Raw genomic sequence first — 13,020 nt, forward strand, 5'->3', positions numbered from 1 at the left:
TACTGATAAAAATTCAAGAAATTAAGGTCTGGTGATGGAAGAAGTGATTAGAGTTGACAAGGAAGGCAAAATCCTTAATAGACTTTCCTGTTTATGGAAATTTAGCCCAGTTTGATTTTTTGCTGTGACATTTAGTCAATGCAGCTTTAGAAATGAAATCAGCTCACACTAATAACTGGATTTTGTGTCCGCCTGATGATAACAATTTGGTGGCTTCAGTATTTCAAAGCTAGCTGTTTTAGTTGGTGAATCAGTCTAGAAGCACCATTTTTAGGGTCTCCCTTTGTACCAAAAGAAAGAGCTTTTACTCATAATGAGCTTGATTCCCTTTCAAGTTAAGAGGTCCACATCATGGCTATAAAGAGCAAGAAGCCAGTGGCTGGTGTGTCTAAAGTTGCCCAAATAGAAAAGACCTAAGGAGACATTGGACTTGTAATGACCCTCCAGCACTGTGCTCTCCTCAGTCTCAGTGTTCTTCCTGCTCAGTCCTGGCCCTCTAATGCCCACCAGCACCTGCATGGAACAGATCAGAGGGCAGTGTGCACCCAGGCCAGCCTCTCCCTTGCTTGTTTTCTCCTACCCTCTTGCTCCCACTTACTCAGCCCTCCAGTTACCAGGTCCTGATCCTCCCTTTGGGCTCCCTTTGCGTGACAGTTCATGGGGCCAGGCTTCTCTAGCTTGTCCAACCAGCCCTCTTTAGTAGACACAGTATTTCTGTGCCTCACTCCCATGGTTGAAGCCCCACTGTAGACTAACAGGGGTTCCTGCCCTTTACATGAGTCCAGCCAATTCTGTTCAGCCTTCCGCGGAGGGGATGGAATCCAGGGATGGAAGCTGGACATGTTCATTCTCAGCTACCTTTGAGCCCTTTGCATTTGTTCATTCCTCAAATGCAGATACCCCTTAGCACGCGTCCTTGACCTGCCACTCTTTATGGTTGATAGTCTGGAGCACCCTTTCTCCTAGCTCTGGTTCTGTTTCTCATTTCTTCGGGGCTGAGTTCAACCTTCTTATCTCTAGTGGTTACTTTGTTACAGAGCTCAGATCATCTTTCCTGCTGACCAGTGACCATCTCTGTAAGACTGTCCCACTATAACTCTAAGGCAGGTCCGGAGGGAGTCAACCTCCTCCTCAAACCTGCTTCTCCTGGGATGCTTCTTTTCTCAGTTGTAGCCTATTCATCTTCCCAGCCACTCCAGTCATAAGGCTTAAGTCCATTCTCAACTTCTCCTTCCTTCTCACTCCCATACTCAACCAGTCACCAAACTCTACTGGTTTGACCCAAAGTCATCTCTCAGAGGTATCCTCTCTGTACTATGATGGCTAAGACCACGGTCTCTCAGCTATGGCTCTGCTTCCTGTTCTATGACTTTAGAAAAAACTATTTCATCCTCCTGAGTCCATTTCCCTGTCTATTAAAGGGGAAGGGTGATAACTGCTTTACCGTTCTACACGCTGCCTGCCGCCCAGTCAGTGTGCTTTTCGCCCGGGCCTTATAATTGATCTCTAACTTCGTCCACTTCTAGCACATTTTCCCCTCTTAGCTTTGAGCCATGTTATCCTGCTTTCTCCACCTTCAGGGAGAAATTCCAGTGCCATCTCCTTCATGAAGGCTTCATTATTCTTCAGATTCATACTTGACCATTTCTTTTTCACATTGTCTTTAAATGTCTCATATGATCCCCCCTTTTTTTGGCTGCACCACATGGAAAGTGGTATCTTAGTTCCCCAGACCAGGGATCAACCCCTGCCCCCTGTCCCCTGCTCCCTGCAGAGGAAGCACAGAGTCTTAACCACTGGACCACCAGGGAAGTCCTTGTCTCATATAACTCTTATCAAACCCTTCCCCACTACTGTTAAATTTGTGAACCTGCCTCCCCTGAAAGACTGAAAGTGCTCCAAAGGCAGACACTGCACCATCTTTTTTCTTTCTGTTCCCCAGTACCCAGCCCATTGCCTGGAAAATAGTGAACAATCTTTAATATACATTTGCAGGATAATGCTAAGATGTGCCAGCAAGAGAAAGCCCAGAAAGGAGGGACTCGTACACGGGCTGAGGGAGAGGCGCGCAGGTGGGGAGCCCGTCAGCTCCGAAAGCAGTGGAGTCACATCGACACCAGTCCTCGATGACGTCTCCGGTTCCCGAGCACCAGAGGGAGCTCATGGTGGCCTCCAGCAAGAGCTGCAAGGGAGGGCAGAGACAAGAGTGAGTGTCAGGGTGCCAGGGCCGGGTCATCAGACTCTAGAGACGGAGTTATCAGGGCTCTGCTTGGCCCTAAATAAGTCCAGCCAGCCAGCTGCAGCACCACGTCTCCGTGTATTTCTACCCCAGGGGCGTGTTTCTGGGAAAGCTGGACCTCAGAGGACTTGTAGGGTGTCCCTGTCTCATTAGCATCCCTGTGGTTGAGGGCTGGAACCTTGGGAGCCAGTCTTATTCCACCTTGCCTCTCCCTCCCATTCTGCACCAGCATTCTATACTCTAGCTCCAGCGACACAACCTCGTCTCCATCCACTCAGCGGGGTTACCCTTGGCCCAGAGGCACTCAGCCTTTTCTCAAATGCCTCTCAGGGCATCCTCCTCTGCCCTCTTCACCCCACCCCAGTATTTCCTCTGTACTCCTTCAGTTGATGTCTTGTATCTCACTTACAATATGTATGCAGTTCTGCCTTGGGCTGTGACTACGCATCATGCCTCTCTTTCTAATGGAAGGTAGAAGCCACGTGACACACAGGCTGAGACCCGGGCTCTGGAGCAGTCCCTCTGGGTGAGAACTCCAGCTCTGCCAACCCCTGCTCTGTGACTTTGGGCAAATGACATAAACTCATTGGTAAAATGGTAAAATGGGATAAAAACAGCACTTTCCCTATAAGGATGTTGTGACAGTTAAATGAAACAACTCTATGCCAAGGAGCACAGCAGAGTGCCCATGCTAATGCACACATTGAATTGAAGGAAGCAAAAGTTGCTCAGTCGTGCCCGACTCTTTACGACCCCAGGGACTGTCCTCTGTCCATGGAATTTTTTTTCAATTCAATTTTTTTTCAGAAAGTTTTCAAGTTTACAAAGCCCTTGTAGATGCTAACTCCTTTGTATCAGAGTGGAGCCCTGTAGAGCCTTCCCCTTCATCCTTCGCTCTGGCTCCTCTCTGAAGTACCTAGATAATATATCTGATGCACATTTCCTGAGTTGTTTTACAGATGTCAATCCCCCACCAAATGGAAGATGTGTCTACTTGATGACCAGGCTTCCTAGAACCTAAGGACTGCATCGATAATGTTAACCCCCGAGACACTATCCTGTTCCCTCACCATCAGCCATTCAGAGAATTGTTCACCACGAATTGATCACATACCCTCCTCCTTCACCTGGCCTTTAAAACTGTTTTGCTGAAACCTTTCCAGGAGTTTAGGGTTTTGGAGCATAAGCCACTGTCCTTGTATTGGCAACCTTCACAATGTAAGCTGCATTTTCCTTCATCATGACCGGGTGTCAGTAGATTGGCTTTACCACATGCAGGAGAGCAGACCTGAGTTTGGATCAGTGACACTTTAATTTGAGCTCCATGATTAACATGATTCACAGTGGAAGACACTTACAGAGTCCAAGAGGTTGGGTCACCATGAACTTGCTCATGGTCACAGGTTAGTAAATGGGCAACAGAATGGATTTGGTATCTCAGGCTAGATGGACACATCAAGCTGTCTTGATTAATGCCATATCCACTAGCTCCCAAGATGAAGCCTGGTCCGTACTAAGTGCTCACTTCATGTTTTCCTGGACTGAACTATATTAAAATATGCATATATATATATATATATATACACACACACATATATATAAATATGTATATAAAGATACATATATATATATATTTTTTTTTTAAACTAGGAAAACAGAAAACCTTTGAGATGAGCAGAATGGAGAGGATTTCATGGCTGCTGCCTTAGTCTTTAATCGACTATTATTGATTCAGCACCTATAAAGACCATTTCCTGTGCTAAGCATTAAGGATACAATGCAAAGGTAAATACGGCCCCTGCTTGCATTAAGTCTTACAGTTAATAAACAAATAATAAACAAAAGTTCCATAAATAACCACAGCTGTGACAAGGACTCCAGAAAGGGCTGAGATGGTGGCAGGAGGCACAAGGAGGGGGCCCGTATCACAGACGAGTGCGGGAATGCCTTCGAGAGACTGGAGGGATAGGTCAAGAGTAATCGAGTCACAAAAGTTGGAGAAGTGTTCCAGGTGGAAAAAAACCAACATTAAGAAGACTTTAGCCTGTATGAGACTTTACTTCTAACATCAACTGAGAAAAAGTTCACCTGGCTGTGAGAGAAAGCAGGGGCAAAGAGATGCTGAGGAAGTGGGAGGGCGGCAGGGTTGATTACAGAGAGTCCTTGGACACTGCGTGGGAAGGTGTCATGTTCTAAGAGCAACAGGCAGTCATCAGAATGTTTCACACAAGGGAGCAACATGACCAGATTGTCCTCCCAAAGGCGTGACGACCGTCACTTACGATGACAAACATTCTGAATGCCATTTCAGACCATTCCCTGCAAGTTCCTCCTCTTTATGTTCTGTGCGAGAGGTAACTGTGAAGGTAGGTTGAGGGTACCAGAGAGGAATTGACAGGGACAGAGGAAAGGGGGAAAGTGATTAAATAGTTAATCCCACTAGGGGACTGTAAGTAAAGAAAAAGTATGGGAGATCCTGTAAGTTAATAATCACTCAAGAAAGCAGCTTTGCTTAACCAAAACCAAGCAGGCTTGGTTAGCGACAAAACCATGCTACGGAAGCATGGGACATGCCCCCAAACAACCAAACGGTGGTGGCATGAGACCCGCATCCTGCCCAGTGAGCCCAGTGAGTTACTGACTCCTAGGACATGCTCTCTGCACACACAAAACCCAACAATTTATGGAAAGTGACATCTCACAGTGAAAGGCCCTCGTTGTGCATGCAATGCTTAGTTGCTTCAGTCGTGTCCAGCTCTTTGCGACCCCATGGACCGTAGCTCACCAGGCTCCTCTGTCCATGGGATTCTCCAGGCAAGAATACGGGAGTGGGTTGCCAGGGGATCTTCCTGACCCAGGGATCAAACCCTCAGCTTTACATCTCCTGCATTGCCAGGTGGGTACTTTACCACTAGCACCGCCTGGGAAGCCCGTCCTCATTGAAATGAGACCTAAATTAATTTTTCCACAGTGCCACGACAGTCCTAGCCCGCTCATATAGGAAAACTCCCCGGCTCAACCCAGAGGAGGAGCCGATAGAAGCGTGATGTCTATTCAAGAATGAGGAAAAAAGTGTTTTTTTCCCCTCCTCACTCTTCCTTTGATTATAAAACTGTAGCCTACTAAGTTCTCAGTGCCCAGCCCCCTCTAACCTGCCCATTTATAAGCCTCACAAGCACCTTGTTCTAATAGGTCACTTCTTACCTATCGCTGTGCCTCTCACTGAGTTCTTTCTGTGCGAAGGCATAAAGGACTGGATCTCCTTGGAGCACACCCTGAAATGGCTGAAGTGATTTCAGAATCAAGAAGGTACGATTTGGGAAAGAAAGAGAAGGGAAAATTACATTTTTCTTTGTCCCTCCAATGTGCCCGGCATTGCATAGGACTCCTGGTTTGTCATTAGATTTAATTCTGATTCTAAAAAAGAAATCTAATTTCCAACTTTTATTATTTTTTTTCTAAGGAGAGCAGCTGAACTTTCAAGTTCATCTATCCATTCATTTCTTTTTATTGATCCTTTTGCTTATTCATTCTGCAGAATGACATCTGTGTGTGACTCTTGTCAGGCACTGGGATTTCATTTTTTTTAAATATAGATTTACTTATTTTAATTGGAGGCTAATTACTTTACAATATTTTATTGGTTTTGCCATACATCAACATGAATCTGCCACGGGTGTACAGGTGTTCCCCATCCTGAACCCGCCTCCCACCTCCATTCCCATCCCATCCCTCTGGGTCGTCCCAATGCACCAGCCCCAAGCATCCTGTATCATGCATCGAACCTGGACTGGCGATTCGTTTCACATATGATAATATACATGTTTCAAAGGCATTGGGATTTCATAGAGGAGAAAGATTCTCACAGTCTAGGGGAGAGTGAACATGTATATAAACGGAAGAGTAATAGGTAAGGCATGCTTTAAAAGATGCACACACCTGTACCATGGGGGCTACATGAAGGAACACCGGGTCGGCCTGGGAGAGTAAGGGAGGGTCATGTTTGAGCTGGAACTTGGAAGTAACAATAGGAGTCTGCCAGGGGCAGTAATGTGGGAGAAAGCACTTCTGGGAGAGAGAGCTGCAAATCTGAAGGACCAGAAGCATGGGAGAAAACATTTTGTGTTTAAGGAGATACAAGGAGTTAAATTTTAGAGGATAAAGTATAGCGTGGGCGCAGCCTAACCATGTAAGTGAAGACGAAATTCGATAGTGACCTGCCCTTGTTAATGATGTGCTAAAGGCTTTAGATGGTGTCAAGAGATTCTACCGAGCCACTGAATTACTTTGCTGCTATATGATCAGAAGTGCATATTAGACTAATTAGTTAGATGACTCTGACTGGTCTAACAGGAAAACCAGTAAGAAGGCAACTGTAATAAGATGGTGGCCTGATGTTACAGTGGATAACTGAAATACAATCCATGCGTGCTCGGTCACTGAGTCGTGCCAACTCTTTGCGACCCTTTGTACTGTAGCCCACCAGACTCCTCTGTCCATGGGATTTCCTAGGCAAGAATACTGGAGTGGGTTGCCATTTCTTCCTCCTGACCCAGGGATTGAATACCTGTTTCCTATGTCCTGACCCAGGGATTGAATACCTGTTTCCTATGTCTCCTGCACTGCAGGCTGGTTCATTACCCACTGAGCTCCTTTCCACACGGTGCTCGTGGCATAGAACCCACCTGCTAATGCAGGAGATGTAAGAGTTATGGGTTCAATCAATGGGATGGGAGGATCCCCTGGAGAAGGGCATGGCAACCCACTCCTGTATTCTTGCCTGGAGAATCCCATGGACAGAGGAGCCTAGTCGGCTACAGTCCATTGGGTCACAAAGAGTTGAACACAACTAAAGCAACTTAACATGACTGAAATATAATAGTTAGGCTGTGATGGGGGTTTGATAAAAAGAGATGGATTTGAGATATTTGTGGCCCTTGGTGATGGAATAGATGTCAGGGACAAGAAAAGTATAGGAAGCATCCTTGGTCTCCAGTTTGGGCAACTTGGTAGAAAATAATGTCTTTCACTGAGACGGAAGCATGGCAGGTATGGCTTAGGGTGGAAGATGGTGAGTTTGTTGGATTTGAGATACCTGGTTGGTAATATGGCTTGACTTAAAAAGTGAAGTCGCTCAGTAATGTCCAACTCTTTGTGATCCCAGGGACTGCAGCCTGCCAGGCTCCTCTGCCCATAGGATGTTCCAGGCAAGAATATTGGTTTGACTTACATGTTTTTAAACTGCAATCACAGACTAGACTGAAATATGGCATTAGGGAGTATTTAGTCCAACAGAAGGAAGATAATAAGGCCAAGATGTTGGAAAATTGGCTCAAAGATCCATCAGAGAGGTGGGGATAGGGACACACTGAGTTACTAATGCCAGGACTCAGCTCCCCTCCCCTGGTCCTTGGCTTGTCACTCCTCATCTCCATCCTTTGGGAGGAAGGGTACAGTTAGAAAGAAAAGCAGAGGAGCAGAGAGAATGGTGGAGACAGAGGACGTCTAAGGAAGATGAGTGAGGAGAAACAGGGCGCAGTGACTGAACTACAGTTCAAGCCACCTTTCTACGTGCTTAGAAATTCAGGGTTCAAAATATGGCCAGATAGGAGAGAGGTTGAGAGACGCCTCCTAAGACCAGTGCAGGAAGACAGGAAGGGGCTAAGTTCAGGCTAGCAGGGGATCCAGAAAAGGGGGCTGCTAAAGACGAAACTTCCTCCAGCTTCCTCATTCTGCTGGTGTTGGCCATACAGGAAGCAGGGGCTCTAGCCACCCCCGACTCTCCCACAAAGCTCATCCCTGTCTGCAGCTTCACACACTCTGCCTGTCTCATAGGATGGTTCTGTGCCTGAGCGCTGTGACTCTGCTGTTTCCAGCCAAGTGTACAGGAGCTCCTGGATACCAGCTGAAGCAGCTTGGGGTGGGAAAGGTTAGGGGAGGGCTGGGCATTGGAGTAAAAGCACTGCAGCTTTGGGTTTCCATGGTGACACAAGCCCCGCCTTCTCTTCATCCTTTCAAGCCCACCTCCCATGGTCTCTCTTCTCCCACTTCTCTTCCCATAGTCACTTCTATCAGATTGAAGAGAAATTTGTAGGCCAAAGGAACAATTTATCTTTTTGTTCCTATGAAAAACCTTATTTTCAAACACCCAGTGAAATATCTGCGGTGGAGGCAGAGAGGCGAGAGAAACACACACACATGCAAAATCCTTCCTGTTGGTTTGAGCATCACCTGTGGAGCAAACTGTGACACACCAGGTGTTCCTCAAAAGAGAAAAGAGAAAGCAATTAACACCCACCTGGATAGACACACACCTCAGGCCTGCCAGCAGCTCACTGCTGTGACTACTGTACCTTGTCCCCAAGGTGGGCTTTGCCTGGAGTCTCAGAAGTCCCCACCTTGAGCTTTTGTGTTTATTTTGTGATTGTCAATGTTGTTGTTGTTGCCTGTGTTTTGACTCACCCTGTTCTTCACATCCTTGAGGAGATCAGAGAGCTAGGGAGTGAGGTAAGCCTGCCTGTACTGCACTTATTCAGCTTATCCTTAGGGCTCCATTTATTTCCTCCTAGCACTTTGGGAGAGGGATCAGCAGAAGAAAAGGAGAAGTGGTTGGGGGAAACGTCATGACCCAGCTGCATAAGAGAAGGCAGAAAGATCTGCATTGGTTTGGAGTTTTGCTCTTAGAGTCAGAGTGATCACCAGGAAAGCAGCCCCTCCAGGCTAAGGTGGGCCGACCTTTCCCCTGGGGACCTGTATCCCTAAGGTGCTCCTTCTCATCTGGCTGCAGCTGGTCCTAGGTTTGGATCAGTTAGGAACGCTGGTCTACCTGCCATGCCAACAAGAAGGGGCCGCATTGCTGAACCCCTCCCATGACCATCCCCTCCTGAGGCTTTCTGAACACTGTTTTGATGACTATAATTGCTTATGCCTCCCCATCCCCTTCTTTCCTACTAGCCCTTGTTGCTCAAAGACTTGTACAAATGCTGAACAGTGACTCCTGAGTCATCACCATGGGTGACGCGAAGGCACTGACTGGATTTAACATGCAAATATGCAAATCTAAGAAAATTAGATGCCTGGAGTTGTTAAAAAAAAAAGTCCTGCTCTCCACGTCCTAGCCTGGAGCTCAGCTGACCCTGTGACCTCCTCAGACCATTTGCAAAGCCCTCTGTTGTTGTTGATGCCACCCTGAGCCACGAGTCCCAGGCCTCTTACCCTCTGGGTCTGGTTGTTGGTCACCAGCTCATAGATGGGGGCGGCTCTGGTCACCTCCAGCAGAACTGGCTCGGCAGGGGTGTCAGGGCTGGATGTCACGTGACACAGGGGGCAGGACGAGGGGCATCGGCCCTTGCTCTGGCACTCCATGCGGACTCCGGCTGCCACGCGCTTGGTGCCAGACTCTGAGAGGCTCGCGATGTACTCTGGGAACGTCAGCACCTTGGGGTCTCTTTCCCGCTCCTCTGACTCGTCGGATGGGGAGTTGCCTGCCAGACACAGAATGAAAGGGAACAGAGAGGTGAGACAGCAGGGACTCGCATGGCCTCCTGGCCCCAGTGCTGGAGTCAGGTTCTTGAGAAGTCAGAAAGTGTCTGTGAGGGGTAAGAATGTGACGCTGTCATCCCACTCAGTTTGGGGAACCCATACTCTCAGAAAGCCACAGAGTTGGAAATAGTCCTTCCAAATGTGAGACAGTTTTTTTCCTTCCTTGCTTTCTGAGTGTCATGAGCCCCATGAATCATTTCAGAGGGAGGCTTCTGCAGTATCTGTGCAGGTTTTATGGCTATCATCAATAACATAAACAATAATAGCAGTGATTATTCTATAAATCACTCTCTTCATCCCAAAATGAAGATATCAATAATACCTGCCCCTAGCATTGTGTAATAAATAAACAGCCAAACATTTTTCAAGCACAAAACACAATGACTAGTGCGTGTCAAATCACCATCATTATAGTTTTAATCATAACTAGCAGTAAGATTCATCAAGTCTGAACTATGAAAGTGAGAGCTGTTTAAGACCTCCCTGAACCCCTACCACAGCTCTCTGCGTGAATTCTATCATCACACCCATTTTACAGATGAGGAGAGTAAATCCAAGAGCCTCAAGAAGACACAGCTATCGTGAGATCTGAACCCTAAAGCCTTTAAGTCACAGGGAAGAATAAGAATTCTCTGCTTCATTATCAATTGGTGTATGGAAGATGGGGAGGGGATTTTGACTTTTTCAAAAAGAGTTGTACTCCAGAGCCTGAGAGATGGATCCATATTGCTCTTGACTGATGAGTAAAAGGTAGTTGGGGATGCTCTTGATTTATATTTGGTGAAAAACAGTGGAAATGCCTGCCAGAAAAGAAGTGTTTGCTCCTTACAGAAGAAAGCACTGCTTGGTATTTCTTTTCCAAGCCTTCATGACTTTTAAGTTATTAAGTCTAAAGGAAGATGGAAGTAGAATCTGCTGACAAACTCCGTGTTCCTTAGGTGACCCCTGGTCCTTTGTGCCCAGTTGTATGCCTGAACATGAAAAAATTTCAGGGGGACACCTGGGCTTTTGGAAATGATGGGCAGATATAATAGAACATTCCTTCTGCTACTCAAGCTCATCCAGGGTGCCATCCTTAATGAACTGGATCTTTGGGGGAACTGTTTGGAATGATCTACAAAGCGGTTCCAGAAGGTGATCATGAGATATGACTTATAGCCTTACAGCAGAGTCTCCTCTTACAGGGTTCAGGGAGCTCTGCTATTCCCCTTGTTTGCAATGTAATGTAAGACCATTTGGAAGAGTCCAGAGGTATTTCAGCACTATCATTTCCCACATGAGCATTATCACTACGCAGACAAGGCATTTTTTAATCAGCAGTTCCATTGACACCAGACTCCTTCTTTGCGCAAAGGCAAAGACTCAGAGACTATAAATATGGAATATCATTTATTTCACACTCACATTTTGTTTAATAACAGATCCGAGATTGAGCTCAAGCCCTTGCTAGGTTATAAGAGAACTAAGTAACTGCACACACCAAAACCAAGAATGATGGCCTCAAATGGAAGATCCAGGAGCCCACAGTAGTTAACCTCAAAGTCACTCCAAGCCATGTGCAAATCTTGATTGATACTCAGGCTCACGCAACTCAGTCCACCTCACGGCTGGGAGTGTTCATAAAGTGGCCATGACCTGGCAGGACCCATCCAGCCCTTTGGCCAAGCTTCCATTCTTCTTCAACAGGCTGTGTGGACTGGGCTGCAATAAGGGGGGTGGGGTGAGAGCTTTGAATCCATGATGTGACTTCTAGAAAAGCAGGCCCTCATTCATCGAGAAAGTAAAAGAATTAAAAAAAAAAAAAAATCAGTAAAGAGATCATGCTTCTTTTCAAGATAAGATTTAAAACATTTCTCTGTGCAAGCTTCGAAGGAGAGCCTGAGGGTCTCCTGCTGGCCCTCTGCCCCTCCCTCACATGCATTTCATTATCCAGCCAGCCAAGAGGTTGAGAAAGTAACTCAACACAGGCTTGGAAAAGCACTTCTATGAAATGGCCACTAGATGGTGATATAAAGTCTAAAATGACTTCTGTGAGAGGAAAGAAAAGGTGTGATAAATTCATCACGGCCACTTTGGACAGAAGAGATACTTATGGAAAAGTAATGCCTGGCTACTTAAAAAAAAAACGTGATGGTACAATTTCCATTCAGTCAAATAACAAAAAGTTGAGTAAAACAAATTCCATAAAACTTATGCAGAGAAAGATAGAGTGAGAGACATAATGGGGAGAAACATAAGATAATGAAAAGAATAAAATTCAGAGGGAAAATTAAAATCTCCTCAATATCCTTCACATGAAGTATAAACTACTTCAAGGGGAAAATAATATGGCATCACATTTATTTTCTCTCACCTTTAATTCCCCAATACCCAGAAATTCCCTCTAGATCCTACACACACATCCATACACATACGATGGTGGTTTAGTCGCTAAGTCGTGTCCAATTCTTGCGACCCCATGGGCTGTAGCCTGCCAAGCTCCTCTGTCCATGGGATTCTCCAGGCAAGAATACTGGAGTGGGTTGCCATTTCCTTCTCCAGGGGATCTTCACCACCCAGGAATTAAACCCGGATCTCCTGCATTTGCAGACAAATTCTTGACTGAATGAACTATGAGGGAAGCTCCAATACATGACATATAAGCTCTGCCCATTCACCACTTAGGGTGCACCAGATGGCAGACAAATTTGGCCACTAGAGGGCACTGCACCCCAACCACAGTGGAGCTGAGTGACAGCCTCCCTGCCCTCCAGCGTGCCATCATTAAGGCTTGTAATTGCTGTAAACATTTGAGGGGTGGTTCCTCTTGCTGCTGTCTTCTGGCTTTCCCAATTAAAGGCAAGATGCAACTAATCCCCTTCGATATCCTTCAGCCCTGGATTGGTGCAAGGTTAGGACACAGAGAAACGCAGGAAGCGGTTTACAGAGGAAGATGGTGGGAGGCCACCAAACTCTTGGTTTCATCAGAACTTTATTTTCCTTCTCCTGAAAATATTCAGGCCCATATAGAGCAGGTTCTGCTGGAGGCCAAGACGAACTGCCCCTCTGGTCCCCTCGTCATGCAGGATGGAGCTGTCAGGAGAGGAGCAAGATTTACACAGAAGCAACGAGCAGCTAACTCCCCAAAGCCATCTATTCAGGCTCCAGCGAAGAATAGAGATGTGTGTATGAGAGAGATTTTTCAAAAAGGAAATGCATTTTCCATGCACTGTTAAAGATACAATTGGGAAATACTCCTT

General features: G+C 46.3%; 1 protein-coding gene across 2 annotated transcripts in view; it reads right to left on the reverse strand.

Moving 5' to 3' along the window:
- ASTN1 (astrotactin 1) overlaps nucleotides 1–13,020 on the reverse strand; it is a 352,052-nt gene that overhangs the window by 32,797 nt on the left and 306,235 nt on the right. For both annotated transcript variants that reach the window (XM_027565413.1, XM_027565414.1), the window contains exons 17-18: nucleotides 9,455–9,723; nucleotides 2,049–2,182 (exon numbers count right to left, since the gene is read on the reverse strand). In XM_027565413.1, coding sequence (XP_027421214.1) covers nucleotides 2,049–2,182; nucleotides 9,455–9,723 — 403 coding nt within the window. The remainder of the gene's footprint in view (nucleotides 1–2,048; nucleotides 2,183–9,454; nucleotides 9,724–13,020) is intronic.

The sequence above is a fragment of the Bos indicus x Bos taurus genome, chromosome 16, assembly GCF_003369695.1.
Source record: "Bos indicus x Bos taurus breed Angus x Brahman F1 hybrid chromosome 16, Bos_hybrid_MaternalHap_v2.0, whole genome shotgun sequence".
In the NCBI taxonomy this organism is placed as follows: domain Eukaryota; kingdom Metazoa; phylum Chordata; class Mammalia; order Artiodactyla; family Bovidae; genus Bos; species Bos indicus x Bos taurus.